Source organism: Pomacea canaliculata, linkage group LG4 (genome assembly GCF_003073045.1).
Source record: "Pomacea canaliculata isolate SZHN2017 linkage group LG4, ASM307304v1, whole genome shotgun sequence".
Lineage (NCBI taxonomy): Eukaryota > Metazoa > Mollusca > Gastropoda > Architaenioglossa > Ampullariidae > Pomacea > Pomacea canaliculata.
The window spans coordinates 23,026,139-23,039,736 of NC_037593.1; the positions used below are offsets into that span (position 1 = coordinate 23,026,139).

General features: G+C 35.7%; 2 protein-coding genes across 2 annotated transcripts; both read right to left on the bottom strand.

Moving 5' to 3' along the window:
• Window positions 1–422: 422 nt before the first annotated feature.
• On the bottom strand, window positions 423–6,781 carry LOC112562112. Its single transcript, XM_025235127.1, is given in 4 exon segments — window positions 423–3,660; window positions 3,663–3,884; window positions 4,763–4,903; window positions 6,296–6,781. Coding segments are annotated over 4 exon segments (609 nt in total). The 5' UTR covers window positions 6,510–6,781; the 3' UTR covers window positions 423–3,628.
• Window positions 6,782–7,793: 1,012 nt separating this feature from the next.
• On the bottom strand, window positions 7,794–12,165 carry LOC112561329. The gene is made up of 4 exons (XM_025233742.1): window positions 11,427–12,165; window positions 11,106–11,250; window positions 10,345–10,514; window positions 7,794–9,402 (listed from the first exon to the last, which is right to left on the bottom strand). Exons 2-4 carry the CDS (start codon window positions 11,134–11,136, stop codon window positions 9,064–9,066), a joined length of 540 nt encoding a protein of 179 aa, XP_025089527.1. The 5' UTR covers window positions 11,137–11,250; window positions 11,427–12,165; the 3' UTR covers window positions 7,794–9,063.
• Window positions 12,166–13,598: the final 1,433 nt, after the last annotated feature.

Genomic DNA, 13,598 nt, shown 5'->3' on the forward strand with positions numbered 1-13,598 from the left:
AGGACTACAGGACTGACACCCTTTCATGTACCCCACAAATGACAGCGCGGTTTCAACTATCGCTTCTCCCGCACACAAAACACTCGATACTTGGCGTACGTGTGTTTAAGTGATATCTGCTACCACTGGTCGTCAAGCTGAAGTCGTGAAGTGGTGATGGTATCAGGCAGACTCGGTGCTGTGATGTTCACGCCTGAGTGCTTTACGCAGATGAATGCTAGGAAGAGTTTCTGAATGACGAGTGGGCTCATTCATGAATGCGCGACAACACAGCTTCTCCCTTGACTACCTGAGAGGGAGAGGGCTTCGACCAAATCACCATTTGTCTTATGAATATAGGATGTTGGCATCATCCTTACACAGTACAGATAAACAAATCCACAAAAATGCGCACATGGATACATATGCACACAATAAACAAATATATACAATAATTTTTATTATCAATAAAATGCTAGTAACATTCAAAATAATGAGAAACTCATTTACAGTAGTTAAGATTTGTGCAAAAAGCTGACAAAATTTACACATTTGTCTCCAAACTAAAAAAAAAAAAAAAGGATTATTCTTAATTTCATTTGCAATGCAACATCATCTTTATGTGTACAATTAAACTATTTAAATTTTATAACAGATCTACAATAAAGATGATAACTTAATAATTAACATGATATTCAGGTTTAAAGACGTCACAAGCTCAATTTAGAGTTCCCGAACATTGAAATGCTCTTCTGTTTGACATGTTAGTTTACTGTAACTGATGATGGCAGGTTTTGGATGTGTTTCACAAGATGCTTCTGTCCACTTCATTTCCCCCTTATTTTCAATGAAAGTTTCAAGCACACCACATATTCAGAAGGAATGACAACAAATTAGAGTCAGAGAAGAAAAAAAAAAACGACGTGATTTTCTTTGGTAAAATGAATGCTGTTTTCAATTTAGAGGACATGAATATAATTTTATTTTAGCAAAAAAAAAAAAAACTTTTGGCACTTGACAAATGAACTAAAAGCAAGCAGAGGCTGTTTCACTTGTATATGCTATCAGGTTGTTAGATACAATTTGTGCTTATTCAGGACCTATCGGACTACAAAATGTTTTTTCAAATGCTCAAAATTATTTTTAAGCAGATGCACCACAGAAGCCATTGTCATTTTCACATGACACAAGAGCTATTTTAAAAACTGGACTGTTTGATTTATACATACTTACTATTTCTATGAATTGGATAAAAAATTGTAATAACAAGTTCAACCATGACAGCAATAACATTAAAGTATGACAAACAAAATCAATGTGTCCACTCTTGTGCATTCAGTAAAATTAAAAAGACAAGCACATCAAGGTGTGTGGAGCACGAGAAACCTTGTGTATCTGTTTACATATCAACATCATTTTTACACATCACTGTTGCTATGCAACAAGACAAGCATCTTGTTCTTAGGGTCCTTTTCTGACAAAGCACCTTTCATCAATCTTGCAATCACTAGTGGAAGACTTGATAATTATGTAATCCTTTATACATAACAAGACAAAATTTCTAATGATAATATTTTCTTGATTAGGTATTTATAATAAAAAATCCTAATGACAATTTCCTGACAATTCTCACAGTTAAAAACTTTCCCAAAAAGCAATATCTCACTTCAAGCATTAACTTCTCTTTACTTTTTTTTTTAAAAACAGAGTGAAGTGCCAATTCTTTACTTACATATGAACTTTCTATAACATGTAGTTTATTTTTGCTCTTTATGAGTTCTGGCTTTCATTTAAACACAAAATGGTCACTTTTAAAAACAGTTGCTGCCTGTTATAAATAGCATGCATCATATGCTGAATATCAAGATTTTCTACCACTTTAGAGGTCACATCTAAGTGTTACATCTTCAATGTGTTCAAGTATTTCCAACTTGATATAATTGACATCAACTTTTTCTTTAAAAAAAAAATCTCATAGTTCAACTTAAGTTTCCTCTGCTCCAAATCTGTAGTTATTTACCTTGAAATCATATTTCAAACTGAGTGAAACATCATCAAAAAAATATACCAACCCACAAGTCAAAAGATGGAAGGTGTGGGGTACAAAAAGGGAAGGCAAATGGAGGAAGCTCAGAAGTTGATATATATCTCTAAGTATACTCAACAGAAACTACTTTTGCATGCTTTTCCATTTTAACTTCACCAGAAAAACACTGGACATCTATAACACATCATATCAAACTTTTAAATTAAAATTCAAGAGTCACAATGAACATTATACATAATTTGCCTGATATGATTTCTGCTTATATGTCAACTCAAAGCATGTTTTCACATAAAAAACTTGATGTAAACTGTGCATTATATGATAATACTGTATCATATTACAACACACAGAAGCAAGAAAGACTCTCTCAGGGTATAGAAGATGAGAACAGTCGGATTCTTATAATAGGACTAGATACAGATAATGAAGCAATATCAGGTTTTTCCTATTATTTCTATTTAATAAGACAGATGTGGATGCTCAGCTACCTAAAGACTTTTTTACTTTCATTCAAGAAACTTCCAAAGTGCACAAAAGATTTTGTAACAGTTTGATGCCATGGTATGACAGGATGTTTAGCACGAGGCCTATTTAGATGTTAGTATGATTATCAAATAAATGGCTCTTTATGTAAAAAGATTACAGTTCCTTGACTATGAGACTGAGTCAGAGAAAATAAAAGACATATAGATAGCAAGTCAATTTCATCAATCCTTATGATAAAATATTAATCTCTGAATTCATTTATATACAATAAGTGAAACATTTACACTGTTATTTTAATTCTAGTCAAATTAGGCATGAACAATTGCATAGTAATGCATTTATTCAGCTAATATTTCATTTAACACCACAAACACATATACAATAACTTGTAAGTGTGGTTCTCAATGGTGAAAAACTGGAAATCAAACAGTAACATTACAAACTTCTAGAATATGTTAATTGTCTTTGATAAAATGTAGTCACAACCTATTTCATCATATTAACCACCACCATTCTTTCTTCTAATTTCAACATTCACCATCAACTATAGATGTGGAGATAAAATGCATGCAAGATTTGACAGCATTAAAACAAAATCATGGCAAGCATCATAAAGTATGTAAAAGGTATACAAGAAATTCAAAATGCCATGTGAAATAAACTGGCCCAGTTCAGTGACATATACCTTTTCTATGCTTTGCAAATATGCTACTGAGATTACTCCCTTAAAAATCTGGTAAGGCCCTTAAAAACAGAGAAATCCAAAATTATAATTGATGTAACTTTTCTCACCAGTCTGTTGGCTGCTGAAATATTTAACTACAGACATTTTTAATGAAATTTGTTAAATTTAGCAACAAATCAATCTCAAAGCATGCACATATAATAAAACCTATCTCAGCAATGTCAGAAAAAACAAGAGGAAAAGATTTACAAACTTGCTAAATACAAAGCAATGTGACATAATATTCTTAACATTTTCTGCTTTTAAAATGTAAAAAGTTTTACAGATTCTGTGAGATGGCCTTGTGTACCAATTAAAAAACAATAATCTGAAAAAAAAAAAAAAGTGCTGCCATCTCCATCTTCAAGTTAGACAGTCTCAGCACATGCCACTTACTGCTCCTGATCCACAAACAGTGTGTAGGAGTGCTCCAGATAGTTAGACGATGTTGCATGTTTTTCAAAACTCCAGCAGCATTGCTAGCTTCAATGCCATGAAAAATAAAAGCAACAAGCAAGACAGCACAGCCAAACACAGCGGTGTAGAAAGAGTAGCCAATGTAGGCCTCACTGTTGTATGTGTCAGTGATGGTGAAGACATCCTTGTAGTGCAGACCAAACATCAAAAGAGCGGCAAACGCTGACATCACTGCAAAGAATCATTGTTAAACCTGACAAGTGTACTTTCCATGTCTCAGGTAAAGTCTCGGCGTACTTTCCATGTCTCAGGTAAAGTCTCCACCCCCTAAGGGAGTGAGAGCAAAAGAGAGAGAGAGAAAGAATAAACAAATAAATGAATAAACCAAAATTTGCATTGTTTGGATCATGTGACCTTGGAACAATGCAGGAACTGAACACAACTCATAAATTTCAAAAATATGAAATTACAGTTCAATTTAAGTTAGCACAATATGTTAACAAAAGTAAAACAGTTTGCATAGACAATAGCATCAATAGACAATAGGCAATAAAGAGGCACTTGTACAGCCTCATGCAGATACTTGCATAATAATTAATATTATAGTGTTTTAACATGGTAAGAAAATATTTGTCACAAGTAAGAAGTAATGAAGTGTTGAGCAAGTCAATCATGGTAAGGGCTGATGAATGAGTTAAGTATTTGCATTAACAGGTTTGAAAGCTTTAATCTGACAAGAGTGGTGCATTTTATCATCTTGAGCATTTTGGGGGAAAAAGGGGGATTTCAAATTTCAGCAGGGAGGGAGATCATGTAACCTCCTTTGCATAAACTTGTGAGTACACACGAATGCACATGAATGTACACAAATGTGCACCTGCTTGCTCTTTTGTCTTGCAATCTTCATTTTTTTCCCCACATATAATATTTTTTCCTTTGACACCAGTTCCTTCTTCTTGGACTGGCATAAAAATACACACACAAAAACCTCATTACCTACATAAGCCTGCCTCATAATCACTACAGCTTTTCTATACATCCTAAACATACAATTTATTAAGATACAAATAAACTTGAATTAAATAAAATTACTGAAAATAAATACTTACAAGTAATAAAGTTGATCACAGAGATAACCTTAAAACTGCCTTTGTCAAAGAAGCGAATGAGGACCAGCATATCCAGAACAGCAGTCAGTAGTGTGCCCACAACCGCCACAAGATAAGTTGCCTGGGTTGCACGGAACCAGCCTAAAGAGAGGAGGAGGGAGAAAACCCATAAACCATCTGTATGTTCTCTTTACTCATTTAGGTATTGTACAGAGATTAAAAAAAGGATTGGGGTGGAGGGACAAAGAACAGTATTTAGAAATAGGACAATACACATATTCCAACCTGTCTAGTTTGTTTTCTCTATAAAGAATGCTAATGGACATTACTGTCTGCTCACATCCATGTATAGAGAGAGGGTGTATGCGTATAAACATACACAGAACATTTGACTCACTGGATCTTTGCTATTTACCAGGTACTTCTGTTACTACCTTAATGTGGAGAGACTAAAATACATATCTAGATTATAACTGCGATCTGGGTCCATATTGTAAATGATGTGTATTTGCAAAACATGGTGCGTCATATTCTGTGACTTGTCTAAATAACATGGTGACATTCACCACTGAATATTTTATATAATGTTCCTCAGTGTAACATGCCATATAAAAGTCAAAGGCATGTACTTCAGGAAAAATGTTTCTGGTAGTGGTATCTTCCTTGCTGATACATTTATTAATAACAAAAATATGTGCTGTCTACAGTTGTAAATAATGTGCAATACTCATGCTGTGACAGTTGTTATATTACTGTGTAATACCCTATAATGTAATAAGTATTATATAGTCATTTTATTTTGTAATTTACAGTTTTTACCAAGACTGAATAAATTTTTGTGGGTTAAAGATGCTTCAATAACTCTGAGATAAAACAGTCAACTCTATTTTTATGCACTCACCCCCTACCAACCCCTATAGTCATCACCAACAACTAAAATTTGTTGTGCTCTGTCTAAACATTTATAGCAAAAGATTGTTTGCAACATATAATGGGAGAAGCAGAATTAACAACAATCCCAAAATTTATGTCTTCTGAGTTATTCTAAAACTTCAGGCATATATGGTTTAAACCTGTGGCTGCAGCTTGGATAGGTAGTATATATGTATGTCACACAAATATTACAGACAAGAAACATGGGGGGAAAAAATTCCTGTTAAATACGTACAATATTGTAGTTGGTTTTCACCATCATGAGTAATGTTCATTTATTTCTAGTAAATTCTACTTGATGTGTGACTTTTTAAGATTACTGCCTGAAGGAACAGAATGTCAGAGGGTGACAGTTTCTGTAATCCTGTGTGACTTTTTTTCTGAATACTGGTGGACATACCTTATTTCTTTTGGAGTTTAACAGTGTTACTGACTTTAAGCATCTACATGGTGTTATTAACACAAACATGAGTATATATACTTCTTGGGCAATGAAGAGATGCAGGGATCCTAGACCACCACATCTCTACCTAACAAATAAATCTAATAACAAAAATAAAGATAAGTAGAACAAAGGTGTAAAAGTTTCATTTGACTTACCAACTTCCTGCACATCTACAATGGAGCTAATTTCGTGCATACCCCCACAGCTGGTTGTTCTGACGTCGCAGTGTATGAACAGACCTATGTCTATCTTATGTTGTTGTCCATCGCTATTGACCCAGTGCGGGCTCGCTATCGAAACGATATTCAGCAGTAACGCTACCACTGAACAGATGAAGCCACGCAAAGCACACATTGAGGAAGGGGCCATTTTAGTGACTACAACCAGACTATAAGTAGTACTACGCAGTCCACTTCCACCGCACGTCCTGGACTGAAACAGTGCGAGGTCTCGGTTAGTTGAGTAGTTATTTACACAAAAACAGTCTCACAGCACCTTGGTGTACTCAAAGACACAGACTGCCTGGGATCTTTAGTTAAAGTTTATAGTTGTTTTCAAAAATGTTGACAGTGGCAGTTTGAATTCCCTAAACACAGTATTGCTGGGAGTAGGATCCCTGGAGGTTGTCTGTCGGTGGTGGGGGAAACTGTCTGATCACGTGCTGTGACGTCACGTATGGCGGCTAAACCTAGGTCATATTACACGTATAGACTATTATTTTCAGTGACACAAGTCACACAACATCTTACTTATCGTTTTTTGGTTTTTTTTTTTGCGAGAGAGAGAGAGAACACTGCAGGTTATCTCCCATAAGTAGTTCTCACATAATGACATGGAGGAGCACCGGTCTCATCCTTGTGTTTATGGATCAGTGCGCGCGAACGGTATTTATTTAGGTACCCGTTGAAAGGTATATTGAGATGTAGAGTTGGTAGTTTTAGTACAATGTGCCCTCAAAACAAATGATCCTTCTAACCCTGGAGAAAAATTCGGTAATACCAGGAAGGGAAGTTTCTAATTATGTTAATTACATATTAATATGCTCAATTTGAAATGCTGATTTTGTATGCAAGCATTATATGGTCTTTTAACTATTGTGCTTTGGATTATGACTTTTTTTTAAAACTTAAGATCTAGACTTGAAGTGCAAATAAGCACTGAAAACTAATCAAATTCAGTCAAAGAATTTCTAAAGGAACCTTGATCTTTTGTTAGTGGAAATTTTGTTCAAACTTTTACTGTAGGGTGAAAATAGCTAAAGTAAAACAAATTTATTTCTATTAATGGACATAAATCAAATCTTGATATAACACAATCAACAAAGGGTTTTTAAACTTCATTTCTTTGTGAAGAAGTGTAATTTTTATGCCAGTCTGAAAAGTAGTCATGCCACTGGAAATAAACATCAAGGATGGAAATTTCTCTTACAGTTCTTTTCCCAAGGTGTTATTTTAACCGCTCAAGCATTTTCTTTGGGATTTAGACACTAAGGGGGAAAAACCCCAAACCAATTAATGAAAGGCAACATTGCTTAAAAAAACATAAGCTTAAAAAAAGAGGCATGTTTCGATCAATGTGCAAAGTTGTCTTATTTGCACCTACATTACTCCTGAAACTGAGGTACTAAGGCTCAAATGAAGCAGGAGACAGGAAATGAATAAAATTCTTTATTTGACATTTCAAGGTTAGATTATAAAAATGAAAGTAAATGTTGTGGAGTACAACAACACATTTACAGCGAACATTACAAATTCAGTTTTCAAGATTAGATAAAATTCAATCACTTATGACAAAATATATACAAAATTTAACTATGCTTTTATACCCTATGACTATCGAAATTTGGAATGTATTAGATAATGTATCAACTTTACCACCAAAGCATTCTTAGGAAGTGCAACAAAATGTTTCATGCTGAGGTTACAAAATAACTATCTTTGAATACTTTAATGTCAAATATTCTTAGCACTTATCCATTGTGGAATGTATAAGGCAAAAGCAATAATCCCTCAATTTTAATTTAACTTATTTCTTTATTAGCTTTGAAAACAGTGTACCTTTCATGACGGCCCAAATGTTTTGTAATAAAAGAAACATTCCAATGCAACACAAATATGAAAAAGAGAAAGTGTTTGGAGGAACTGGGAGGAGGAAGGAAAAATAATGAGAACATAGCATCATGCCACGATAAATCTTTGAAAAAACAGCATCATGCCATAATAATTCAGTCTTATAGTAGTTAAAAACACTTTGCTGATGTTATAGACTTTTTTGAATAGATCTTTTAATCCCGGCTAAACAGAACAGTTCTTTCCCCTAAACACCATCCTTAATATGGACAAAATCATTACTACCTCTATGTTAATTTTCAAATTAAGTGTTTCATTATTATTTAAATATATATTGTATTAAGCAGCTCAAAAAGTTACAACGCAAAATGTACAGCTATGCATGAATACAAAGAAGCATCTACAACTCTGTCACAATGTATTAAAAAAACTTCTAGTATAAGATTTCTTCCTTTTAAAATGTACAGTGAAAGATTATTGTGCCATTCAAAAACATAAACATGACCTATTCCAATACACCAAAAATGCTAATATCTGCAAAGGTGTGTAATATTGATGTGTCTACTCAAGCATAAAATCTAGCTTAGGCAAAGATCTTGACAATGAAAACCAGATACAATTCTTACCAGTTAGTTCCTTGGAAAATTAATAGCTCATTTTCAAATTAATTAAAAAAAAACTGGTAAACAAAACTTGAACATCCCCACCCGATTCATTTTGTAAGAAAGCATCATTATAAATGCTGAATATGCTTTATATCATAGTCTTCAGCATGGGAGAAAAGTCTTCAACTATTGTTCAAATGATGTACCCATACCAGAATGGAGAGGTAAACATTTTTTTACAGATTAATTTCACGTGGCCCATAGGATCCACTCTGAGAGCTTGCGCCACTGACAGAAGGTGGAGGACGATAGATAGCCTGTGGGGCCTTTTGAAATGTTGGTCTTGCAGCTGATGCATATGCGGGCTTCACTGAATACGATGTTGTTACTGCGAGCAGGTGGAGAAAAGATGAAATCTGTTGGTTCCTTTTCATCATCAAGGACATTTCGCTTTTCACGAAGCTGGCGGTAACGGATGTCTCCAATGGTGTTGCACACTTTCAACCCCTCAATCCAAAGCAAGACGGCACTAGCAACTGACAGAGCTGCTCCAATGATGGCAATGTAGAAAGACCAGTTTGCTTCAATCTGCTCAAACAGTAATAATGAAGCATACATAAGCAAAATGACTAAAATCAACACAAAATACACAAATTAGCATTTTTGCAAAGAAAAGATATAAATGCTTTATATGCTTTAAATGCTTTTAATTTACAGCATTTACGTCAAAAGTTTTTTTTCAAAGGTGAATTAGCTGAATTTAAAGTGTGGTTTGAGTCTTAAGGAAAAGAAAAAAATAGAACCACCAATAATTTGATCTATTTATTTTTCTTCAGACCATCTTTATTTTAAGTTTATTCTACACATTTTAGAATGTTACCAGTGGTTTTAAACATACTCAAAATGTGACCCTGAGAGAAAAATTTGAGTGGATGTGCTAGAGACAGATTGCTAGCTAGTTCATTATAAATCCCAAAATCTGAGTGAGAAACTGTTCCAAGATACACTATGCAAACCTTTAATCACCAAAGTTCTCATCTAGATTTTAGTAAGAGGCCAACACCTCATTAGCACATGCTTAACTCAAAGCACAGAAAACTTATGGGATTATCTGTTCTTAAAAGACATTTTATTTTTATTTTCTAAAAAGAACTTGCATTCCATTTATTTAAGAAGAAAAAGCTGTTACCTTAAAATCTTTTGACTTCCTTTTCTTTTCTTTTCTAATTATATCCAATGTGGAAAAATTGGTTTCAGGGACACAGTAGGGATGAGGGAGAAGGTGAAGGTACTCCATCATGTTAAAATACATACAATTTTTATCACATTTATAGCATCAGCTTTGAGCTGATTCTTTGCTATATATTTAAGAAATATTACTTTTATCTTCATGTTATGCATTTCATCATCAGGTTCATCAACATATAGAATACAAAAAGTATTTATCTAAAATCTAAAAAAAATCCCTATTATTATAATACAGAAAATGCTTAGCAGAAAGAACTTAATGAACAAATGGCTGACAAGAACCTGTGGAGTAGTGTGCTGATTGAAGCGAACATAATCCTGAAAAAATGGGAGATTTCTCCAGACAAGGTTGTCTCTGTAGGTGCAGGCATTATCACCACTTTCACATACTGCATTGTTGCTTAATACTATTGTCAGAATGCTGAAGATCACCATCAGAATTTGTCCCAGGGCTGCAAGAACAAGAATTAGTATCAGATTTGAGAAAATTGTTCTAGCAGGGGATGAACTTTTGTTGTTTTCAATGCCTGGATGTTTTTGTTTTCATACCTTAACTTTTGACTACTTATACAGAGTGTGATCTTTTCCTATAAAAATAACCTTCACAGTAATCTAACTTCTTTTCCTGAAGTTCATTGGGAGTATAAGGATAAAAGATGTACCTTTCAGATTTCACCATACTTTAATCTGGAAATAATTTTGGGAGTCTTAACTGTCAAATATTTTTCTTCAATAACATCTGTATAGTTTTGTCTTAACATAAGCCTGAGAATATCATGCTTAAAGAAAGGTAGATTCAGAGGGAAAGGGACAGAAATGCCCCGTAATAAGGTGACAGTTTCAAACTTCTGTTAACACCTATTCTTGCAATTATGGGCACTTTGACTAATATACAATTTTGAGCTTGGGGGCAGCTAGGTGTATACCAATAATAAATGGCATGTATTGTTATCATTATTATTGTTGTCACTATAATTTTAATTGTAGCCTTGGGTTTAAGCTTATTTTTGTCACTTACAAATGCACATATACACAACATTTACCAGAAATAACGGCAAGAGCAGCCAGGAACATGACGCCTGTCACAGAGCTGTACTTTGCGAAAAGCCAGGATGGTGGCGCCAGCAAATGTGCAGAAAACTCCACACAAACTGATCATTTCCATGACCTGAGCAACTTTGGTTACAGCTGTTTAAAAACAAAATAAAAACAATCTCTGTAGAGATTTTAAAGTTCTCCTACAGCGCAAAACTGCTCACAAAAGGCATATTTTTTTATCATATTCCCTTTAATACAATATCAAGAAGACAGATCAAGCACGTTTTTAAACCTCAATTGAAGTATATTAAAAGAATACTGCTTACGTGGGATGACAACTCTGTTGGTCGATTTCTCAAGAAGAATCAAGCTGACATACTCTTTCTCGTCGTAGAAAAATATGCCAGCGTTCGCGACGATCTTCCGTGTACCTTCCGTGCCAAAAGTCGAGTCCAAAATGTTGAACTTGAGGATGAACCAAAAAGGCAGGAAAGCACAAGCAAATGCGATAACAAAGGCAAGTCCCAAGAAGATGGCTGCTACTGCAAGAATTTTGGACTGCATAAAATACCTTGCAGTACAACCCCTTCCGCAATAAGGCGGGTAGACGACGGGTGCAATGGGCAGCTGAGGGCGAAAAGACGCTCCACTGTACCCTGCCATAGAGAATCCAGACAACGATGCCGATGATGGTCCCACCATTGTTGAGTTTGCCGTAAGCTGCGCAATTCAAAGTAATAATAAAAAAGAAGAAGCCAAACGGCACAGCTGCACTTATAAGGTCAAAAACAGTTTCTGCTACCAAGTACCTGACGTAATCGTGAAAAGAAATCAACCACTAAACCACCCAAGACTGCGTAAAATGTCTACTTGGGCGCCATCATGAATGCGGAAATGCTTGCTTTTTCCTACCTGTCCACAGGTAAGGCGAAGAGGTCAACAAGGGTCTCTACTCTTCTCTGTGCTTGGTGAAGAATTACATCCCCTGCTGAATTTTTCCCCTCGTGGTGCTCACTCAACCTCTCTCCATTCCGCGTTACCCCTCCTCCGACAACCCCGTCCCCAATACACACAGACAAAACACCATAAAGCTACATTAACCTGCATCACCCATCAAAATCTGATTTCCCGGACTTCGTAAGGCCTTCCAAGGTGTTAAAAACGCCATCACTTTGGTCGTTTGGACCTTTGCATTAGCGGGAATGTGCTAAGTGTGTGTGTGTGGGAGAATCGGAGTAGCTGGAGAGAACCTTGGTCTGTGAGCAGGTGGCACATAGAGTGTCCTTCGATGAGAACCGCGCAGAGGAGCTTTCACTGAAATGAAAACAATAAGTTAACTCCTTTAAAACTATGCTATCGGGAAGGGGGGAGGGGAGCTACCGTAATACGATAGCCTAAAGATGATCATGGACCTCGGACGATTTTGGTAATTAATAGCGATCAGTGCGGTGAACCCTTTATTTTAACACTGCAGATTGCTGCTGAAATACTACATTCCTTTACATCTCCTATTTACTTTTGAAAATAGAAATCTTGACTTATACAGCTATATAACTGAAGAATAGGCCGGGGATGTGCGTGTGAAGATGAGAGGAGGAGCAGGATCGAGGAGGCGAGATGCTAGCTGGCAACACCACAATTTTTACTTACAAAATCTCTATCCCTTGCTTCTTTTCCTGACAGTCACCAGATATCTCGGCAGAGTATATTATTTTTGAAATACGTTGATCTTGCGAACTGCCCGTTGGACAGGCATCAGAGAGGTCAGCGCGTACAATACTGCTTGCATAGCCGTCATTATTATTATTATCATCATCGCGGTCGGATTTCTAAATGTCATGGTGTCATCAGCTCCCTGCTTTTCTTTCTTTAATATTTTTTTAAAGTGAATCGATGTAGGTCTGACAAACGCTGCATTTAGCCCGCAGAGTGACTGTCCTGGTCAGCTGCACTATATTGGGAGCACGGACCGTAGATGGAAGCATAAATTACATATGGGGAAAATAAGGCAGATTAATAACTTTCCACTTCTTTACCATTTGATTCTGGTCCAAGCCTAGTTTATTACTTGATCCCACAAATTCTTGAGACTCACTGCGCTCCGTTTGGTAAACTACATATCCTTTACCTGCACTCAAATTGTAAGCACATTGGCTCTGTACTGTTGGATAAAATCTGCATTGTTAGTCGTAAATAATGTAGGGCCATTAGATAACTTTCCTCATTAGACAGATTATCACATAGTGTACATGTCACCGATTGCAAGAGAGATGTTCACACAAGAGGAGCACAGTCGCCCACAGCTTTAACAATATATAGTAAAAGTAAATATAAGGCGTGGAACACATGATGTATAAACTATCTCTCGCTTATAATTTCATTTAGCGTCACTGCAGAGACAAACAGAATGACAGTGCGAGGTGTCTGCTCTACTGCAGACAGATTTGTGAAGACTTTCGTGATCCAGGGATGTAGCCAACTCAGCGCGGTGAACTATG

Excerpts from the sequence above, each read along its gene's own strand:
- LOC112561329 (XM_025233742.1), bottom strand. The coding sequence starts at position 11,136 with ATGTTCCTGGCTGCTCTTGCCGTTATTTCTG. Across the intron at positions 10,515-11,105 it reads TGCTCTTGCCGTTATTTCTG|CCCTGGGACAAATTCTGATG; the intron begins GTAAATGTTGTG and ends TTGTTCTTGCAG. Across the intron at positions 9,403-10,344 it reads ATCAGCACACTACTCCACAG|ATTGAAGCAAACTGGTCTTT; the intron begins GTTCTTGTCAGC and ends CTGTTTGAGCAG.